The 23,268-nt window shown below is 39.7% G+C and overlaps 1 protein-coding gene across 1 annotated transcript in view; it reads left to right on the top strand.

Moving 5' to 3' along the window:
* The window catches only part of POLR3B (RNA polymerase III subunit B), a 105,059-nt gene that overhangs the window by 35,720 nt on the left and 46,071 nt on the right, over positions 1–23,268 (top strand). Inside the window, exons 12-18 of the mRNA XM_045826370.1 lie at positions 3,089–3,223; positions 11,903–12,064; positions 14,822–15,022; positions 16,916–17,078; positions 18,324–18,477; positions 20,553–20,627; positions 21,209–21,307. Coding sequence (XP_045682326.1) covers positions 3,089–3,223; positions 11,903–12,064; positions 14,822–15,022; positions 16,916–17,078; positions 18,324–18,477; positions 20,553–20,627; positions 21,209–21,307 — 989 coding nt within the window. The remainder of the gene's footprint in view (positions 1–3,088; positions 3,224–11,902; positions 12,065–14,821; positions 15,023–16,915; positions 17,079–18,323; positions 18,478–20,552; positions 20,628–21,208; positions 21,308–23,268) is intronic.

The following is a 23,268-nucleotide window of genomic DNA, read 5'->3' as shown; positions in this document are numbered from 1 at the left end:
CAATGATGTGATATATGTAAACCATGGTTTCCTGGCCATAGACTTTCTATCAGGGGCCTCGTTTACCTGTGTGCAATAACTGAGGAGAACTATTGGTCAATTAAAGAGCCTTCGCTCGTAGAATGCTGGCTATCCTGGCATTTATTGATTTCAATTGATGAAGCTAAAAACATTGCTACTTTTATGTGACTACACTGGGCTTAAAGTTTTGTGATACATAGTTCATTGAGGTATAGTCAGAACAGATAAACCAGAAAAAGATCTTAATTTTCCAGAATGGTTTAGTACAGCAAGTACCTAAGAGTAACATTAGAGGTGATTATAGGTGACACAGGGATATCTTTGTTTGAATAATTCTGTCCTTATGAGAAGAAATGCAATTAGCACATCAAATTTATTTTTGTGGTATTTGGGATCTTATGGTATTATATGGGATGAAACATACTTAAAACTAAGTTTAAAAGTAGAATAAAAATATTAAATAAATAATTTATTAAGATATGACAGTCATCATGATGGTAGAGTGACTTAGATTGGTAAGCAGTGGTTTAAATGTTTCTAGACAGAGGGAGAAAGATGGGCAGGATACTTGGCATCTTCCAGCACTTGCACTTGAGGGGGGCCTGCAGGGGCCTTAGCTTGGAACCCTGACCTCTCAGTTCCCCAGAGGCATTGCTTCTTAAAGTACGTGTTTCAGACTCATAGTATCAGCATTACCTGGGAACTTGTCAGAAGCCCTTGAACCCCATCTCAGACCTGCTGAATCAGGTGCTCTGGGAACAGGGCCCAACAGTCTGTTCTAAGAAGCCCTCCAGTGAGTGGTCCTGATCCACGCCGAAGTGTGGAGACTGCTGCTCTGAGGGTTTCTGCAGGATGCCCGAGACCTCTCTGTCCTCCAGTGTAGCACCAAAAGGGCCCCACAGACTTCTGTTGACAACGGTGCCGTGTCAGGGCTCCAGGCTCATCTGGTGGGTCCTCTCTCTCCCCCTCCTAGGTAGTCTGCACAGTTCAGTGTCCCACAGAGGGGTATCTGAACTGTTATTAGCGCCCTGCCAACAAGTGATGTCAGCCGCTAGAGTAGAGGGTTTCTGTTCTCTCTGTCCGTAGGAAAAATGGGCTAAGTATTCACTAATTTTTTCAATTTAGACCTAGGGTTTACTTCTCAGCACGTAGTAGTTAAAAGAGGAGGGGAGTTGAGACGAGTTCTGGTTTAAGTGCTTTATAAAGTGCTGTGAGGCATCTGCCAGTATTTATGCAAAATGAAAATATGAAATGGACTTGTGAAGGGGAAGGGACTAGTCAGCCAAAGAACATGTGTGAATGACCCACGGGCATGGACAACAGCGTAGGGATGGACTGTGGGAGCAGGGATGGGGTGGGTGGAGGAAGGAATGGGGGAAATTGGGACAACTGTAATAAAATAACAATAACAAAATCTTAAAAATAAAAATAATTTTAAAAAGGAGAAATTTTAAAAAGTTGAAAATTTTGTTAAAGTTTGCTTCATTTTTTTCATTAATTAGAAAGGTAAATACAACTAAGATGAGTTACATTGTCAAATTAACTAGCCAGATTAATGTTAAAAAAAGTAAATTGGAGCTGAATGGAGGACCAAACACCTTCGTAGATATTGAGATTATAAGTTACTTATAGCTGCACAGACACTGGACTTTTCTGCTCAGTGTTGTGGTAATTGGTGTTATGATTGTAGGGTTTTTGTTTGTTTGAGGATGGACAACAGAGACTTTTTTTTTAAAGAACTAGATTTATTGCAGCCTTTCTTATTGATGTCATTGTTTCATGAGTATAAGAAGACAACCTAGCTTTTAGGGCTACTTTTCATTTTTAACCACATTCCAAAGTTAACACATTTCTTTTGAGATATTCCAAAGTTCTCTATAATTAGAAGAGTATAACTGACCTAGAGAAGAAATGAAACTTTCTTTGGAAGAGAATGAAGTTTTTGAGATATATACAGAATTTCTCACATCCTGTATTATTTAATGTAATTCCTTCATTAGCATCCACAAAATATATGAAGAGAACTGGTTGCTGATGTTCTTTTAAATCAAGATCCCCTGCATTAATCCATCATAGTGATAAACTCGATAGGCTCTCATTGAGATCTTACTCAAGAATTAAGGAAAGTAAAACAGAAATTTTATAATATGAATCTTCTGTAGAAAAGTGTATAAAATATTCCTTAGCATTGGCAAAAGATAAAGCCATACTGTCAGACCATGCTCATCATTTCAGATGTAGAAAAAGGATTTACCTGGTTTCCTGAGGTTTTTGTCTTCCCAGACAAAATTATGTAACCATTTCTAATTTAACTTAGATTGAGCCAGATTCATTCATATGGATTTGTACTAGAGAAGACTGACTAGAACATTTGCACTGGATTCACTCATCAATCTCAATAGATATTTGAGTGCCAGACAATGTTTGGTCCTATTGCTGTGATGTATTGTTGCATAACAAACATGTCCTACACTTGCTGGCTCAAGATAACTGATTGTTGCTCTCTCTCATGATTCTGTGGGGGTTTGACTGGGCTCAATAGTGGGGGAGGGGAGGTTTCTCATCCTGGGTCTCATAAAGTTGCAGACAGACAGCAGCTGAGTCCTTCGAAGGCTCCACCAGGCAGGACCTCTGCAGTACCTTCTCCACTCGTATCCCTGGCTCCTCAGTGCTTTTACAAGGACCCCTCCCTCCCCTGTGGAGTGCCCTGGACTTCTCACATGCTGCTTCAGGGCTCTGAGAGGGTGTGGAAACCGCTACTTCACAGGCCCACACGAAGGGGATGATGGAGTGGACCTCTTAGTGAAGGAGTGACATGAAACACGGAGAGGCCAGGAGTCGATGGTGGTCATCTGGGAAGGCAGGCCACCACACGTGCTGAGCACAGCACGAGAGGTCGTCATCTCAGCTCTCTGGAAGTTTGTAGACCAGCTGAATTTTCCCAAATAGCAGGAATCATAGTTTGTTATTTCCCAATTTAAATATTATAACATTGGTACTTCTCTTGAGGTCAGTTAAATTATAATATACATTGTCTCAAAAACTTTCTCTAATTTCTGAACTCCAGGTTAAAGAGTTCAATTTCCGAGCCAAGTGTATCTACACCGCAGTGATGGTGCGAAGAGTGATCCTGGCCCAGGGGGATAATAAAGTGGATGACAGAGACTATTACGGTAACAAGCGACTGGAGTTGGCAGGACAGGTAATGTAATTATTGATGTCAGAAATCTCATTTTCTTTAATAAAAACTAACTTGGTATTACTTTTAAATAGGAGGAAGAAATAGTTGAATGGAATATATGTTCATATATTTGAAGTATGAACATTTCACACACGACTTACTATCTCTCAAGAATTTCTTTAATTATGAAAACTCTATCTTAAGTCTTTAAATATGTTATTAGTATGTTATCTATATATTTTGTTAAGATGTTTGCCCTCATTCTGTGTAATGTTCTGTTTGGTCCGTGGCTGATGCTAGCAGGTGGGTTTTGGCCACATTCAGATTGACCACTGTTCAGGGGATTATGGGTATCCCCACCACCATGGATCCCAATTTTTACAGTTTCCAATTGGAAAAAATTGTGCAGTTAAATGAGTTCATTAAAAAAAATGTTGGTTGTTTAGAGGAATAAGGAACGGAGTCAGGAGAGGGTAGAGAAGGAACTCTCCTGTTGCTTAAAAGACTGAAATTAAAACAAGGGTTCCCATGTGCCGGAAAACATTGCTTTATGAACAGTGTAAAGACATAAAAGGCATTGTGTGGACTAAAATGTGTAAAAACAATAGCTGCTAATTTCCCACCCCCTGGGACGAGGGCGCATAGATGCGCTCCAGCTTTAGATAACAGAGCCGCATCCGCTGGCCACACTGTGGGTCCACAGAGCTTTCCCTCAATCTCACCGCCGCCTGAGGGCTGGCCGGCCGGCCGGCCGCCAGTAGAGGTGTGGGCAAAACCGACCCGTTTCAGGCTTAATCTCTTCACCTGCCTTTTCTTTTCTGGTAATGTGTTCATTATTTACTGAGTATTACTCTCTTCTTTGTCTGCAAATTTTTTGTTTCTAATGCAGCTCGCTTTGTACAGGCGAGATAGGGAAGGCACCAGAATCCGGCACCCTAGAAAGCCAGGGATTTCCACCCGGTGACAAAAGAATGCCGTCTTGACTTCAGAGATTGCCTAATCCCAGCTGTTCTGATAATGTAATTAAGGCTGCCTAATGTCTTTAATTTTGCAACCAGTTTGTGTGAAAAGGAGAATTTGGCACTCGGAAGGCTTAAACACTAAACAGCAATCTCAAGACGCCTAATTAGAATTCTCTGACATTAAGCTAATTGGTGAAACTGTATTTCAGCAGCTTAACTTCTTTATTAATTTTTTAGGATTTTCATTGAAAATCAATTGATGAGCTGTCAGCATTTTTTTCCTTAAATATAATGTGGTCTTTAGTGTTCCTGTCTTAAGCAGGCTGAAAGGCCTCGTACTTGCAATGAAAGGTATTGAATATTATCACCAACATTCCATCCCTTTTAATCATTTCACTCTTGACCTACATAATGTGGCTTATTGTGTGTGACTTGGCCTGGTAGTGTCTCCCTGCTCTGTGAACTGGAGAACATTTCTCTGAAAGTGAAAATTTAGGGGTGGGGAAGTTTATTAATGAGGCAGTGGCTCTGATGAGCTTGCTCGTACTTTTTACCTTTTTGGTACCAGGAGCATTTCTGTGTGTTTGAGTCTGGGGCTACAACCAATTCAGCTGGGGGCTAAAAAAAAATCCTTGTCATAATTTGAGACACAAAAGTCTAAGTGTAAGGGACTAATTAAACTGGAGCTGAGCTTTTTTGGTGTTAAGGGCATTTGCTTTTGTTCAGAATGCTTATTCAAGTTCCTTTTGCCAGTTTCCACAGGAAGTTGCTGAAATGGGCCTCTTCCTCCCTCTCACCCCTCTGCACCTGCTTCCATTCCCATAGTCTTTCTTCCCATGAGTGAAACTGCTGGGTCTGAGTGGAAGAAAGGATTAAGCTCTCAGAGGAGGAAGTTTTCTTTTTAGAACACTTCTGACATGGTAAATTCAAGTCCAGGATCCTGGGTTTCCTATCTGCAGAGTCGATTTTAGTAGAAAAGTGTAAGGCTGTGTCTAACTTCACTTAACAAGTGAAGTTAGAGGAAAAGCATAATATCACATTCCACTTAGGAAAATCTTTCTTCAGTACTAGCTAGAGGAGAAGACTCATTTACTTTGACTAGCTTCACTATGAGTTAAAAAGCTACCATAGGTAATAAACATTCAAGAACATAGTATGGAATTTAGAAAATCTTTAGCTTACAAGATTCCTCTGAATTTCAGAATTCCTCTTTTAAGTAAATAATTAGTGTGTATTTTCCTTTTTTACAGATATTAACATTCTTATTTATATTGTCTGGTGCCCATATACAAGAGTTTCTACAAATAGGATTGCCTAAATCTTTAATTTAACTGGAGAATGTCACACTAGTTTCCCAAGTCTTTGTTCGTTGCATTGTATGTGAGTTGCTGACGATCTTTATCCTGTGACTTAGAATCAGACGTTAAAATTTTTGTGTAGATTATCCAGTGGCTGTAAAGTGGCATCTCCTTTTGGTCTTAGTTTGCATTTTCTTTATTCCTAATGAGATTAAACCCCTTTTTCATATGCTTCTTGACCTCCTGTTTTTTCTTCTTTGAAGTACTGTTTGAGTTGTTTCATTTTCCTTATGGATTTCGAGTTTGTTTCTTTTTTTTCTGTATATTTCAGTTCCTAGTTTTTTTGGTCAGTTGTGTGTTGCTGATATCATCTCCCAGTTTGGATTCTTCTTCTTTAAATAAAAAACAAACTTGGTGACATCTTTTGATGTCTAGAAGTTTATCATTTTAATTGTGGTCACTTTTGTCAACCCTGTTTTTAGATACTGCTTTTTTTATATTTTAAACTTATGTCTTTGGTATTTGTTCTTTAGTCATCTGGACCATTGGAATCAAGAAAACCATCCAATTTCAGTTGTGTTTCAAATGAATAACAAGTCCCAGCACCATCTATTATATAGTTTTTCATTTCCTCAGTGATCTGAAGAGCCACCTCTCTGATACAACAAGTTTTAATATGTGTGTAGGTTAGTTTCTGGACTCTCTGTTGTACTGGTCAGTTTGTCTATGCATTCATCAGTCCATTCACCTTTTTTCAGGAGTATCTTATCTATTTTAGGGTCTTGGCTTTTCCATATAAAGTTTAGAATTAATTCTCATTAAAAATCTTTAAACATGTACAAAATTTCAAATATATACAAACATAGAAGTAGCTATTATAAAGTAATATTAGCCATGACTCGTGTGGCTCAGTGGGTTGGGTGTTGTCCCACAAAACGAAGGTTGCTGGTTCTATTCCAGGTCAGGGTACCAGCCTGGGTTCAAGCTCAGTTGGGGCGGGTGTGGGAGGCAACTGATAGGTGTTTCTCCCTCTTCATTGTTTCTCTCCCTCTCTTTCTCCCTCTCTTCCCCTCCCTCTAAAAATAAACGAACAAAATCTTTAGAAAGGTAAAATAATATTACATTTTAAAATTTAATAGTAAGTATTAAAAATAGAGTGAGATAATAAAATTCACCCCCAGATCCCCATCACGCAACTTCAGTTATCATCGTTGGAAGTTGGTCTTGTTTTACCTCCGCCCTCCTTGACTCTGTCCCGCTCCTCCCATTCCACAAATGGGGTTGTTTAAACAAAGCTGAGTCATCAAATCACTTCTTTTTTAAAAAAAATTCAATTATTTTGAAATTTTTTAAATTACAGTTTACATATTACTTTGTATTAGTTTCAGGTGTGCAGCTTAGTGGTTAGACAGTCATATGCTTTACACAGTGATCCCCAAGATATGTCTGGTACCCACCTGGCGCCACACATAGTTATAACCGTGTCATTGACTGTATTTCCTGTACTGTGCTTCACATCCCCATGACTGTTTTGTAACCACCAGTCTGTACCTCTCAGTCCCTTCACCTTTTTCACCAAGTCCTCCAACCCCTGCCCACCCCATCCACCATCAGTCTGTTCTCTGTATCTCCGAGTCTGTTTCTGCTTTGTTTCTGTTTTTGTTCGTTTATGTTGTTTTTTAGATTCCATACATAAGTGAAATCATGTGGTATTTGTCTTTCTCTGACTGACCTACTTCCCTTAGTACAATACCCTCTAGGTCCATCCATGCTGTTGCAAATGGTAAGACTTTGTTCTTTTTAATGGCTGAGTGGTATTCCATTGTATGTATGCACCACAGCTTTTTTACCCACTTGTCTCTTGGTGGGCACTTGGGTTCCTTCCATAGCTTGGCTGTTGGAAATAATACTGCAGTGAACATAGGGGTGAATATATTCTTTTGAATTAGTGTTTTGGGTTCTTTTGGACATATACCTAGCAGTGGAATTGCTGGGTCATAAGACAGGTTCATTTTTAATTTTTTGAGATACCTCCATACTGTTTTCTGCAGTGGCTGCACCAGTCTGCATCCCACCAACAGTGCATGAGGGTACCCTTTTCTCCATATTTTTGCCAACACTTGTTTGTCGATTTATTGATGACAGCCATTCTGACAGGTATGAGATGATATCTCATTGTGGCTTTAATTATATTTCTCTGATGATTAGTGACATTAAGCATCTTTTCATGAGTTTGTTGGCCATCCGTATGTCCTCTCTGGAGAAGGGTCATACAGGTCCTTCACCCATTTTTTAAGTTGGAGTGTTTGGCTTTTTGGTGTTGAGTTTTATAAGTTCTTTATAAATTTTAGGTATTAAACCCTTACTAGATGTATCATTGGTAAATATCTTCTTGCATTCAGTGGGTTGTGTTTTCATTTTGATGGTTTCTCTACTGTGCAAAAACTTTTTAGTTTGATGTAGTCCCATTTATTTATTTTTTGTTTTCCTTGCCTGAGGAAATATTTCAGAAAAAAACACTACTATAAGAAATGGCTGAGATTATTTTCATTCCCACCTGAGGACATGCCAACTGATTTTAGAGAGAGGAGAAGAGAGGGGGAGAGAGAGAGGGACAGATACATTGATGTGATAGAGAAAGATCGATTGGTTGCCTCTTGCACGCACCCTGACTGGGGACCAAATCCGCAACCCAGGCATGTGCCCTGACTGGGAATTGAACCTGTGATCTTTCAGTCTATGGGATGATGCTTCAACCAACTAAGCCACACCAGTCACGGCCGAAACATCTGAGATTTTACTTCCTACAGTATATTTTCTTCTAGGATTATTATGGTATGGAGCCTGACATTTAAGTCTTTAATCCATTTTGAGTTTATTCTTGTATATGGTGTAAGAAGATAGTGTAGTTTTATTTTTACTTTTTGCACATCTTCAATTTTCCCAACACCATTTATTGAATAGATTGTCTTTTCCCCATCCCATTGTATGTTCTTGCCTATTAATTAGCCATTACACGCATGGATTTATTTCTGGGCTCTATTCTGTTCCATTGGTCTGTATGTCTGTTTTTATGCCAGTACCGTGCTGTTTTGATTACCGTGGCTTTGTATAGTTTGATATTGAGTAGCATAATTTCCTCCAACTTAGTTCTTCAAGATCATTGTGGTATTCAGGGTCTTTTGTCATTCTGTGTAAATTTTTGCATTATTGATTCTAGTTCTGTGAAATATGACATTAGTATTTTTATAAGAATTGCATTGAGTCTATAGATTGCTTTGGGTAGTACAGATATTTTAACAATGTTGATTTTTCCTATTCATAAACATGGTATATGCTTCCATTTATTTGTATCTTCAATTTCTCTTTTCAGTGTCTTCCAGTTTTTCAAGTACAGGTCTTTTCCTGCCATAGTTAAATTTATTCCTAGGTGTTTTTTTTTGTATAATTCTAAATAAGATTGTTTTCTTAGTTTCCCTTTTTGGTAGTTTTTTATTGGTGTATAAAAATGCAGTGTATTTCTAGAGATTTATTTTGTATACTGCCACTTTATTGAATTTATTTATTAGTTCTAGTAGTTTTTTTGGTGGAATCTTTAGGTGTCAAATTATTTCAATATCTCAGATAGCAAATCACATCCTGTAAATACTTTTAAATGTATCTCTAAAAGATACAAATTTTAAGAATTATAAGACTGCTTTTAAAACTAAAATTTTTAAAGAATGATTGCTTAAATCATCAAGGGTCCATTATGTGTTTAAATTGCCCTGATTTCTTTATAAATATTCATGTTTTGCCCTGGCTGGCATGGCTCAGTTGGTTGGAGCGTTGTCCCATACACCAAAAGGTTTGATTCCCAATCAGGGCACATACCTAGGTTGTGGGTTCAGTCCCTGGTTGGGACTCAAATGGGAGGCAACCAATCAATGTTTCTCTCTTCCTTCCCCTCTCTCTCTAAAATAAGTAAATACATAAATAAATAAAGTTGTTTATTGTATGATTGTTCAAGGAGGATCCAAACATGTCTCTTATTTTGCGTTTGGTTGATATGTCTCTTGAATTCTTTTTGATCTGTGGGTTCTCCCTCTATGTGTGTTTGAAAAAAACTGGACCTTTTATCCTAAAGAATGTCCCATATTCTGTGTCCCCATGTGATGGTATCCCTGTGGTGTCATTTAACATACACTGGTATATTCCTAAATATTTATCTGTTCTCTAAATTTCTTATAGTTAAAGTCCGAGGCTAGATCCTATTCAAGGCCTTTTTTTTTTTTAAAGATTATGTTTGGTTATATCTACTTTATGTGCCACTGGCGTTGATCACTGGGTTTAGGCATTTGGTGCCCTGATTCATCCATTATAAAGTTCCCTGTCAGCCTTTCTCCTGACACTTTTATTTAGCTGCTGCTGCTTACTATTCCTTGGTTCATAGTTTAATTAGGACATGCAAAATAATGACAGTTTAATAGTTTCATTCTCTCCACATTTTTTAAGCCGGAATTTTTAAATACAAAATATTTTCATTAGCTTCTCTTTGGTTACTTTGAGACATAATTTATATGGAAAATGCAGGATGAATACATGCTAGATTTAAAAAAAAAAAACAAAAAACAGTTTGCAGAATATGGATTGAGCTCTGTAATTTCCTCCAGAGGTGGGTAGTGAAGGGTTTTCTTTTCTTCTTTCTATCATTATAAACTGAGAACCTTTAGCATTTTTATTTAAATTTTAGAGTTACTTCATTTTTTAAAAAAGCCTGCTAGTTTTTTTTTTCTTGAGAGCACATTTGAATTTGTAGATCAATATCTAAAAATACCCAGTCTTTTTATCCATGAATGTAGTGTATCTCTCCTATTGAGATTCTCTGTAATTTCTCTCACCAATGTTTTAAATAAAACTGGTTTTTGTATATTGGCCTGTATCTTGTGAGCTTGCTGAACTCACTTATTCTGCTAGGGTTGCTTTTTTTTTTTTTAAAGATTCTTTGGAATTTTCTATGTGGACAAACATGTTATTGGCAACTAATAAAACCTTTATTTCTTCATTCCAACATCCATATCTTGCATTTCTGTTGCATCCCCTGTTGCACTGATTGGTCGCCCCAATACAGTGTTGACCGGGAATAGGCATCCTCTCTTCTCCACCAATTTTATAAAGGAAAGCTTTCAGTTCTCTGCCCTTCCCAGTGGTGTCTGGGTCTCGCTTTGTATCAGTACAGGACCCTTGGCCTGAGCAGGTTTCCTGCCCTGCCCCTGGGACAGGTGGTTTTGACTTCTCCTCTTGCATCTGGCCGTGTGCCTTTTCCTGGAATCAGTGGCCAGAGGCGTGTGCTGGCCTTCCCCCAGCAGCAGACCACTGTTGCTTAGTACCAGGTGCATGGCTGATGGTGGGTGCGGGGAGGGGGCCTCTTCCACCCTCTTCCACCTCATACAGCTGTGCTTCCACCCCTCCTCCCTTAGTGCAGGAGGCTACCTTTGCCTGGGTCCGTCACCTGGAGGGTTACCTGGCCCTTCTCGGTGACTTAATGGTTTTGCTTTATGTGAGAGAAACTCCAGGGAAGTAGATTAGATTCTGTCACTTGTTCCAGCAAAGGGGTCTCTCTCAGGCCTTACTTCCTTTGTTTTATTCCAGTCTTCCATGAGCACTCGCTGAAAAGAACTTGTGAGTGTGGGTCCCCTCGAGTCTGGGGCTCTGAAGTGTTCTAAGCTTTCATGGTAGGCCACATTTGGCATTCAGGAAGTCCTTAAAATGTTAGTTGATTTCTTTTTTTGTGGCAGACATCTGCTCTGTCCTGTGTCCCCTCTGTCCTTGGAGAGGCGTGTGCCCTTCGGTCGTTCAGTTCACCTGGCTGTTGCAACCCTACTTCTCTGTCAGGGAAGTTTATGATCTTGCAGTTGATTCATCTTTTTTAAAATTGTGAGAGTGGGACAGATGTTGCTGTGGCTTTCTGCAGTGGAACTGAGACGTCTTAAGATCGCTACTTGCTTTCCAAAGCCTAGCCTTCCACCTCCACTACTCACTTATTTCATGAAATCATTGATTAATCCTGTTTCCAAATAACCTTAGAGTAGGGGCTTAAACACTTTGACTTTTTTTCTAGCATAGACTGAACTATCTTGTTTTACGTTGTATTTTGGTCTCTACAGCATTTACATCATTCCCTGCTTATTCAGGCTTGTAGAGCCCACCCAGGCACCGGTCTGAGAACTGGTGTGGGTCTGTGGTTCGGTTTTCACCGCCCTGGAGAGTAAAGAGGGAGGGTGGGTCATCAAACAAAGAAGAGCACCTATTCACCAACTTGAATTTTAAAATATATTTTTTCAGTTTTAAGCTGTTTGTTCATTTTATTTTTTAACAAAGTTTAATAAAAACCTAAAATGTATTAAATAAGCTAGTCATACATTTTGAAAGTTTACCATACACCTTTTTTCTTTCTTTAGCTTTTATCTCTTCTTTTTGAAGATTTGTTCAAAAAATTTAATTCTGAAATGAAGAAGATCGCAGACCAGGTGATTCCGAAGCAGAGAGCCGCCCAGTTCGACGTCGTCAAGCACATGCGTCAGGACCAGATCACCAACGGCATGGTGAACGCCATTTCTACCGTGAGTCCTCGGCCTTTCGTTTAGGCGCTGTGACCCAGGATCCGTAAATCTGTTCAGTGGAGTGGAAGTTGAAAGTACTGTAAGAATCTGGGTGAAATGCGTGTGCGTGTGCGTGTGCGTGTGTGTCTCCACGGATGCTCACAAATCAGACATTCGCTACTTTGAAAGAAGTCTACAGTTTAAATGGTATCAGTGCAAATTTTGTTGCCATATGACTTTACTGCCAAATTATAGTTCCTGCTATACAAGGCAATGAGAAAATAGATATACTCTTACATAAAGGAAAAATCTTTTAGTTTCACCATTAATAGCCATTGTTTTCATGGATGTCTGTCTGTATTTTTTCCTGTAATAAAATGGACATAGTACACATAGGTTTATTAATGACAACTTGTGTCTGTAACAGGACAAAATGCTTCATTTTATTGTAGGTTTCTATTCCTTAAAGGGCTGTCAGCTCTTCCCCACACGGAGATAAATTCGGGGTTTTGCAGCTGCTGTGTATTCAGGGCCCTGACTGTTCATAAAGGGTTATCAGATAGGTTCTTGCTCCTTTTCTTAAAGTGTAACCACTATAGGTCTATCTGATAAAGTTGGGTTTACGTTTTGTGTGCCAGACATAAAATTAGTTTTATGGATGGGACTTTTGCCTCAACAAAAGAAGAGTATATTGTTACACGTTGGCTCCCTTAATGAAGGAGTCAGTGGCAGACTTGCTGCAGTTCCCGGCCTCAGAAGTTGGCAGGGTCTGTGAGCGGCCCCTGCCGTGGCTGTTAAGGCCAACCCTGCGGAGGTCCAGGCCTCCGTGCTTACGTAGGCACGCGGAACTCCCGTGGCCCCAGTTTTCCTGACTTTAGATCCCTGGGTGTTTGAAGAGAAGCCTCCAGAGACCTCTTGAACATGCTTCTGTGAGGATTACTTTTTCTTGCTTTCAGACTCGTGATTTTCAGCTCGTAATAGCTGTTTTGAGTAGTTCTTTGCCCCTAAGTGATACCGCTTTACCTTCCAGAGAAAACTGCTATTTAGAAAAGTCACTAGTGGCCTTGTCACGGGTGTACTTCAGCCTGCAGGCAACCCGACAAAGGTCAGCTTCTCCAATTCTGTGTTACCATTAGTAGAATATTTCCAACAGATAAATCTTCTCAGAGGAGCAGTTTCAGCCCCTGTCTGTCCCCTGCTCTCCCTTTTGTAGCACCCCCGCGGAACACAAGGGCAGCTTCTCTGGCTGGGCATCTTGGCTGTACTCCCCACCTCCTTCTCGCTTGCCAGCAGCTGCCGCCTCGTTTTAGTCCAGTGCAGAATATTTATTTACCTCACTCTTACTCTCTGGGCATAAATCAGTTTACAAGGCTCATTCTCATTCAAAGCATAAAAGGAGTTAATGGCAAAAGCAGTAAAGAAGTTAACTTGTAGGATAAATGTGTTTGCTGTATTTCTTTGCTTTGTAATAGAGTTTCTTAGAATTTAGCTGTCTTCCATGTTATCAAAAACTCAAGTTTCCTGATAGAACTTTCACTGTAATAACGATTGAACTTTAATTTGTGAGGGAGCCCCTCACAGTCACATATTTTAATTCAAACAGACCACCTTATCTGCCTCTAAGTCCCTAGCAATTTTTCTACTAGGAGAATTTTTAATGCGGGATCCATGAGCCCTGCCCTGAAATTGAATGAAAAAATGTTGTGTTCATGACTGATGTGTATTTTTTTTTCACGAGAACAGTCATAGCTTTTATCAAATTCTCAAAAGAAAACTGCAGAACCACTGTGTGGCAAGGTGCAATTTTTTTTTTTTTTTTACTTTTGAATCAGAAAGATGATTGAATTTTTTTATTTTCTACTTTGCTTTTCTCTGCGTAGTATTTTCTACCATTAAGTTATGTTATCATAAATTTAAAATTTAACAGTTCCTAACCTTTTTCAATCATTCTTGAGAATATTTAAATATGTCCAATTAATACAACTACAAAATAATGTATAGGGGTGGGCAAAAGTAGGTTTATGGTCATTCACATGGAACCTAATACAATAATTAATAAATAATAATACAAGAACAAACTTTCATGTACTCACAACTGTGAACCTACTTTTGTTCACCCTTGTATTTGATGTATTTAATACATAGAAGATAAAGTATTTTAATGTTCAAGGTATATTTCATATGGGTCTATTTTAAGATTGACATGATAGCCACAAAGGATGCATAACCTTTTTAATATGAATATACATTCAGTTTTTAGCTCTAATTAAGAAGCCTACAGTTTATTCATTATTCTTGATAACTGCTATTAGAGTTATTTTTGGGTTGCTGTATTTTCCTCTACTTAAGACTAATTTTTGGAAGACATTCAAATAATGGCACACTCCACCATGAGATGATCTCTGAGCTTTACACTAGTTTTACCTTAAATGTGTGTAGAAATCGCTACTCTTCTCTTAGCCAGCTTATTGCTTCCAGTGGAAATCTCTAGCTGAACTGGCTTGTTTGGGATATGATTAGTTCTTCAGAAAAGAACTACTTTAAGAGCATCCTGAGATGATTCATAGACATAGGTAATATTCATTAAATTCCTAAAAAAAAACAACCAGCAATGACCTGGCTAGATTTTAATTTTAATTGTGACATTTTGATTGCTGAATACATCATGGCTCTAATTTCATAAACATGTAATCCCTATGATGATCTTCTCAGGGTAACTGCGAAGTATCAGGCAATGTACGCAAGATCAAAGGTAGCCTGCCTTTCCTCTCTCTGCAGGGAAATTGGTCTCTAAAGAGATTTAAAATGGACCGTCAAGGTGTGACTCAAGTACTGTCTCGCTTGTCGTATATATCTGCACTGGGTATGATGACAAGAATCTCTTCCCAGTTTGAAAAAACAAGAAAAGTGAGTGGTCCTCGATCCCTCCAGCCTTCTCAGTGGGGAATGCTCTGTCCTTCCGACACTCCTGAAGGAGAGGTAAGGTACTTGAGTGTCTATGCTCTGTCAGAGTTAATACCTGTTGGTGGTGTTCTGCTTCTGCCCCCATTCTTCCAGGCCATATAATTTGGGGGGGAATCAGCCACTTATGTGGTCAAGAAATATTAATGCAGCATGTCAAGGTGACATCAGTATCATTCCAGGATCAGCACCTATAGAAACATTTGATTTAGTATCTCCCTAAATGGAAGTCTGGTCCAAATTTTCTGCCTTGTTTAGTTAACCCAGGAATCCAGCCATGCAATGGAGAGGAGACAGAATGTAAAGGAATACTGGGAACCCATTACCTTTGTTTACGAGAAGCTCTTGTTAAGCTTCCCCTTATTTTTTTTGAGATGTCCTTAGGGGATGTCCCAGTTGCATTTGTAGCCAAGTAGGAGCACACAGCCCAACACCTAGCATGGATTCCGACTCAGTTTTGTAGGATACTCGGGCACTTACCTAAACACTAAACCAAGGGGTTTAAATATGTTTGTTTCCATGCATCCCCTACCTCCCGTATCATGGCCATTTCTCCTTCACGCTAACCACTGTTGGTTTCACTTGAGTGTAGTCGTTCTAAATTGTAAACTTCAGGAGGGAGGGTCCTTGTTGGCCTCACCATTGTATCCCAAGCTCCTAGCACAGAGCCTTGCTCAGAGTAAAGGCTGCATAAAGATATGGTGAATGAATAAATAAGTTAATTATGACAAATAAAAGACGTAAGTTTCAAAGTGTAGGAATTTCTTATGACTTGGGAGAGGTGAAAAATAGAAGTTCATGCAGGGTTATGATTTTTTAGAAAGTACCATTCTCCTAATTTATCTTAAACCATATGGAATTATATGGTTTTTCACACTAAAATTATGCAGCTTGTTAAATTTGCATAACTTAAACATCTTGAGCTTTGAAACACTAAATTTCCCAAAGATTGCTTCAGCTGTCCCCGATAATGTAACTATTTTGTGCATCACTGCAGCAGGTGGCTTTTCGGAATTGAAAATTTAATCTTTACATGTCACACATCTCGTCTTTTTTCTATTTACTATATTATATACTTATTTATATTTCAGTTTGGGGTTTTTTTTGGGTTGTATAGGAGTTTAAAATTGTTATATTTTCTTTTCATTTTGAAATAATTTTAGACATGTAAAATAGTTACAAAAATTGGACAAGGAATTTCCATAACCCTTCACCCTAACCATCTCCAAGTGTGAACATCTTAGCCATAGCATGGTTCTCAACCTCGTGAAACTCCGACTGGTAACCACTGTGCACTATATACCGCCTTCACACGTTGCCATCAGTTGTCCCACTCATGTCTTTTTTTGATGGAAGATTACCATTGCTTTCAGTTGGAAGGTCTCCTTAGTCTGTTCATCTGGAGCAGTTCTTCGGTCTTTCTTTGCCTTTTTATGACCAAGAAGCTTTATAGAATAGTGGCCAGTTATTTTGTGGACTCTCATTTTAGGCCAGAAGTTTTATGTTTTATGTGTCCACATTTATCAGTGCTTTCCTTTACTGCTTGTATACAATGTCATCTTAATGACTAGGCTGTTCTGTTGTCTGGGAGTAACAATTTATACAATCATTTTCTTTTGGGGGCCAGCATTTGTGACGCTATCATTATTTGCCATTTCAAATAGTGCTGTGCTAAGCATTTCTGTGACTAAATCTACATTTATATCGTTGCTTGTTAACTTAGGACAATTTTCTGTGGGTTAAAGGGTATGTATATTTTTAAGGCTTTTGTATGAATTGCTAACCTGTCCCTTGCAAGGTTACATTGCTTTACATTGCCATCAGCAAAAAGTGTTGAACTATTTTTAGATGCGAAATGTACTTCGTATTACTAGTGTTCATTCTTAGAAATGACTGTCTTTTGTGTTTTAGGCATGTGGTTTGGTTAAAAACTTGGCCCTTATGACTCACATCACGACTGACATGGAAGATGGACCCATTGTGAAATTAGCCAGTAACCTGGGAGTAGAAGATGTGAATTTATTATGTGGAGAAGAGCTCTCTTACCCAAATGTGTTTCTTGTCTTCCTCAATGGTGAGCATACTGTGGAGCCATGTTGATCCTAAACAGTCTGTGGGGGAGGAGGAGAGTCCATTATCATCCATGTGTTTGAAACACAAATATACTTTAATCCTGAGCCCGGGTCGACCTTAACTTAAAGGTAGAAAAATAGTAACAGAAACAGTTATGCCATCGGCTCTGGGCCATGCAGGTCCTGCAAGGATACAGCTCTCAGAACCAAAGGCTAACATTGCAGAGGCTGGCTGCTGCCTGTCCTTTTGCAGCTGCCAGCACATGCACAGTGGAATAGGCCTCGACATGGTGTCTGTAAGTTCAAGTTCAATATGTGAGACATTCTACAAAAATGTGCAGATCAACCCTGACAGTGGGTTGAGTTATATTCAGTCACTTGATAATTGACTGTCAACAGCCTGTGGCAAGAGAGTCCTTTCCCTACCTCGCATGCTCTAGTTGCTTCTTTCACCTGCCGCTTCCCACCCCCTTCAGGGCATTCCAAAGGCTCATCAGTAAGTGTGCCGTGTTCTGTTTACTTGAGATTCGGTGCTCCAGGTGCCTGCCCTCTCACCCTTGTGTTCCATGTGCTCTTGGTGACCAATTAGTCTCACACTCCTCTCCTTCTTCCCGCTCTGCCAGGCATTAGTCTTTCCCCTCACTGTGCGAGGCGTGGGCCAGTGGGGAGGAGAATGGGGCTGTGGACTGCCTGCCTCATTCAGTGTATTCCAGGGGCCGACGCTGAGGGGGCCCGTGCCCTTCACTTGCAGCCGGTACCTGTCTGAGTCCTCAGGCTAACCCTGGGAGGCGAAGTCTACTTTCCTTATTTCACAGATGATGATCGCAATAAGCTATTTAATAACAGCAGTTATTAGGTGCTAGGCAGAGTTCTAAGTGCTTTACAGAAGATCAACTCATTTAACCTTCACATTGGCCCTTTGGAAATGATAGAGCCAGTGTTCAAACCCAGGGGGTCCGGACCCCAAGTCTGTGCCCCCGGTATGGTGCTGACAGGTGAGGAAAATGAAGCTGACTTTTCCAGGGCTGCTCTTCCACCGTCTGGTAGGGCTGGCCCAGACCCAGCCCCTCGCACTGCCCTGAACTTCCACTGCGCGGCTTCCCCACGGCCTCGTCGATGGGCCGGGGGCGGTACCAGTGTTTTCAAATGGCTGCTCAGCGCTGCTTATCCTTTTCATTGAGTGTGTAATTTAGGTCCTGTAGGATTTATTTTTTATTTCTGTCTTAAATAATCTTCCTGCTGCTTAGGTAACATCCTGGGTGTCATTCGAGACCATAAGAAACTAGTGAATACGTTCCGACTGATGCGAAGAGCAGGGTACATCAATGAGTTTGTTTCCATCTCCACAAATCTCACAGACCGTTGTGTCTACATTTCCTCTGATGGAGGAAGGTTGTGCAGGTATGAGTTGCTAAAAAGAGTCATTAAGAATCTCTTTATGTTCATTTCTGAAAGAAAGACTTTATTTTTGAATCCGCTTTAACCTCTTTCATTGTTAAGATAAATTTCATTCAGTTAGCAAACACCTCATGAATATGCATTCTGGGTGCTGGGCATTCAAAGATTAATGAGAGTCTCTGCCCTCAGAGAGCTCAGTCTGCTGGCAAATGCAGAATTAATACTAATAACAACCAGCTGTGTTAGCAGTCAGTGATAGCCATTATTTATTATTTTAATAGATATATTACATGTAAGGCTTTAACTACATTTAGCCCTTTATGGTTCAACTATTATTTTCATTTAACAAACGAGGAACTAGGGTTTTATGAAACTAAGTAACTTACCCAAAGCTAGCTACCAATGGAGTCTGCTTTTTACTCAGAAGTCCTTAGAGTTTGTTTGACTCCAACAATTAGGATTTTATCCACTACTTTCTGTTGCTGTGAACTGAGTTTTGAAGGGTGGGTAAGATTATAGTACTGGGACGAAGGAGGGAAGGAGAAAGGCTGAGAAATGGCAAGAATAAAAAATATGGATGTGGTAAGTGCCTTGTGGGGTGCCTGGCACACATCAGATACTTGTGGCTAGCCTGGTCCGTTTATGGGTGGGAAAAACAATGATGTTTTCTAGGTTACTCTCTTTTAGGATTTTTCTCTTTCCTTACATGTAATATAATATAGCATAGCCTAAAAAGAAAACTAGTTCTTATTTACTTATTTAGAGGAAGGGGGAGAGAGAGAAACTTCTACTCGTTATTCCACCTACCCATGCATTCATTGGTTAATTGCTGTATGTGCCCCGATCGGGGGATTGAACCCTCAACCTTGGTGCATGACAGTCCTCCAACCAACTGACCTATGCGGGCAGGGCAAAACTGGTTGGGTTTTTTTTTTTTTTTTTGGTTGGTTGTTTGTTTTTTAAAAGAAATAACTTTATAATGGCATATCACAAATCTGGCAGGAAGAATTAGAATTTACTGAGTAAAAGTGAAAAGTAACTGAGGTGGCCTAATGTGGTCCCTTTCTCTCCTATTCCTGCTTCTGTCCTCACTTCTGAGTCCCTTAACCTGAACTCAGCTGCAGCCCTTGAAGGTGATTTCCATGAAAAGTTCACCCAGTTCATTTTTCAGCAACTTGTAATTGCACAGCTACTCTTAACTCTTTAAAAGCACTCATTAGTCTTCAGAGAGTCATTTGGGTTTTCGGGTAAGGTGCATCAAGTGTCTGGTGGTCACTTGCTCCTCTGTAAGAGCTGCTTAGGCAAATAGCAACAGCCCTTGACATTTCGGTGCCACATGCCATCCTTTGTGTCCGAGTTTCCTCGTGGTGGCGAAGCCCTCAGAGGCAAATCAGCACTGACAGTTACAGATTAATCTACCGGAACATGGAGACCAAAAGCTCTCCCATCTTACACCCTCTTCATTGCTAAAAATCGTGAAGTAATTCTCTGCAAGCTTACTGCCACTCTCTTTGTGGTCTTGTGTAGCTTTTGGTAGCCTGCCCTATAGCCCAGTGACACCCTAAATCAAACCACTCTGAACCATTGACATTCATCAGCCCCTCACTAGAAAACGCCATTGTAACCCTCAGTACAGTTCTTCTCTGCCTGCTGACTTCATGGGTGGTAGGTCATGTGTTTGCAGTGTGAAATAGGAGATGCTTTTAGTATGATGCATTTACGTAGTTTTAAGATGTGGCACTAAAGGTTTCATTTTCTTTTAGACTTCATTGAGTATCATTTTTTGAGTTATGTTTTCACTGAGAACCAAATGTTTCCTGAGCTACATGGGGGAGTACTGGCTGTGTATACATGTGCACACAAACGGACACAGGCGGATGCGTGCATCCATGCATTCGCGTGTGAGAGGGAGAAAGCAGGCCTCTGCACACTCACGTGTAAGAATTACCTGGCGGCCTCAAGCAATCCAGAAATAAACTTGTTCGTATTTACAGGTCTCCTTATTTCCCTATAGTAAACTTTTTTTTCTGACTTAACTTTTCTGTTGAACTACTATAAATTTATTTTTCCCATTCCAGACCCTACATAATTGTTAAGAAACAAAAGCCTGCAGTCACAAATAAGCATATGGAAGAGCTGGCTCAAGGGTACAGGTAAGTGGCCAAAGACAAAACTTCTCTGTCTCCTTAGTCCTCACCTATGTAATGTACTCAGCGGTAGTATCGTTTTAGCTGAGCTTTTAAGAATGCTATATTTTCACTTACAGTCTTTGATCCCTATCCACTAAATATATTAGCCTGTTAAAAAACCTATTTTTGTCTTGGAATTTGCTTGGATGCTGTAAAGTATTTATCAACTTAGATCATGAGGATTATAGATTCTTGGTATAAATTAGTGGACTATGAAGTGTTTGCAGTGAAAGAAGGACTTTCATCAATATGTTGATTTAGATACTGTGGGTCTCTCATCTTACGGAATTCCTGAAGTCGTAAAACACATTTTTAGAAGTGGAGACCAGATTGACAAGAATCACAGATGTTTTACGGTTATTTCAGTGCTTTGTGATCGTCGTGTGACCCGAGAATGGCGCGTTTCAAGTATCCCGGTGCGCTGGTGCTCTCTGGGAGAGAGGGGTGTTTGGCCCTGAAGGAAAGCCAATGTCTTCCATTATTGCGTATAAAATATTGCAATAAAATGCTTTTCAGTAATGTATGTTTCACCAATATTTTCCCAGGAATTTTGAAGATTTCTTACATGAGAGCCTGGTTGAATATCTAGATGTGAATGAAGAAAATGACTGTAACGTGGCACTCTACGAGCACACAATTAATAAGTAAGTAGGATCCACAACGACCGTAATGAAAACCTATTCTGCTTATAGAAACTGCCTTTTCTTTTCATTTTTAATTTTTCTTTTTTTTAAGTAACTTTTTTTTAGATTTTATTTATTTATTTTTAGAGAGGGAAGAGAGGGAGAAAGAGAGAGAGAGAGAAACATCAATGTGTGGTTGCTGGGGGCTGTGGCCTGCAACCCCAGGCATGTGCCCTGACTGGGAATCGAACCTGCGATGCTTTGGTTTGCAGCCCGCGCTCAATCCACTGAGCTACGCCAGCCAGGGCCATTTTCAATTTTTCTGTTGTGTGCTCTCTTAGTACTTACTGTTACAAGTATACTATTTTATATAAGCTATACCTATTACTTATCCCAATGTAAGACTACCACAAAACCGCTAGTAAGTCCTATTTAGACTTCATTTTCTTTCCTATTCATTTTACACTTAGCGTTCATTTTTTGAAAGGAATTGCAGCTCTGATATTTTGACATTTAATTGCTGCCAAAATTGAATTAATAAATTAGGATATGTAAAAGATGTATTTATATCTTTTTTATATCTTTTTATACCTAAAAAGAGAATTTTATCAGTGGACATACCTACATAGTATGTGGTAAAAATACCTCTAAACTTATGGCAATATAAACAACACAAAATAGTGGTATGTTTACAGTATTTCTTCTAGAACAGTGATATTTTTAGAAGCATTAAAAGACATATATAAAAGTTCCTGTCTGATGCGTGTTACTGATACACAGTTTACCTGGAATTGGAATTTGTGCAGTTATATTGTTAAATAGACAGTTTAATACTACCAGCTGATAAACATTTGTCTCCAACAAGAATGTACTTCTGCCCTGGCTGGTGTGGCTCAGCAGACTGAGTGCCGCCTATGAGCCGAAATGTCACCACTTCGATTCCCAGTCAGAGCACGTGCCTGGGTTGTGGGCCAGGTCCCCAGTTGGGGGCGTGTGAGAGGCAGCCCCTTAATATATCTCTTACACATTGATGTTTCTCTCCCTCTCCTTCTCCCTCCCTTCCCCTCTCTCTAAAAGTAACTAAATAAAATCTTTACAAAAAAGTACTTTTTTATTTCCTGTTCCCAAATGAAATATACTACTTTATTTTTGTCTTATTATAAGCTAGTAAATAATGCTTTCAGTCAGAAATTTTAATTCTTTAAAGATATGAATCTCTTGCCCTGGCTGGCGTAGCTCAGTGGATTGAGCACGGGCTGTGAACCAAAGTGTCGCAGGTTCGATTCCCAGTCAGGGCACATGCCTGGGTTGCAGGCCATGACCCCCAGCAACCGCACATTGATGTTTCTCTCTCTTTCTTACTCCCTCCCCTCTCTAAAAAATAAAATAAAATAAAATCTTAAAAAAAAGATATGAATCTCTCAAAATACTATTTTTATACCCCTGATTTCAAGATTGAGGATAAGGGAGAACTATTATATAGTAACCCTGTAAACAGCAATTCTATCTGTCTTGTTACTCAAGCCAGAAACCTCCGTTTCAGCCTTGACTCCTCCCTTCCACTATACCATGGCTGTCAAACTCATTTTCACTGGGGCCACACCAGCCTCGCAGCTGCCTTTAAAGGACTAAATGTAATTTTAGGATTGTATAAATGTAACTGGTCCTTAACAGTTAAGCGAGAGCTTGGCACTGCCGCTGGGTAGAAACAAGGTGGAGGGCTGGATAAAATAAGGTGGATTCAACCTGCAGGCCTGTGTTTGCCACCTGTGCTCTATACCCACATATGCCCTTAACATATTACTGGACCTTTGATCTGTGTATACCTGAGGTCTTTTTACCACCTTTACAGGTCACCCTAGTCCACGCCACTGCCATTGCTTGCAAAAGGCTTGTGACTATTTTTGTACTTGTCCTCATATGGTCTATCTTAATAGACTAGAATGGTCACTTGTCTTCTCAACCCCCCCAGTTGCTTTCCA

Source organism: Phyllostomus hastatus, unplaced genomic scaffold (genome assembly GCF_019186645.2).
Source record: "Phyllostomus hastatus isolate PE091 unplaced genomic scaffold, TTU_PhHast_1.1 phas_scaffold_755, whole genome shotgun sequence".
Classification (NCBI taxonomy): domain Eukaryota; kingdom Metazoa; phylum Chordata; class Mammalia; order Chiroptera; family Phyllostomidae; genus Phyllostomus; species Phyllostomus hastatus.
Note: the sequence above shows the minus strand (reverse complement) of the source record. Positions and strands in the feature narration are given on the sequence as shown.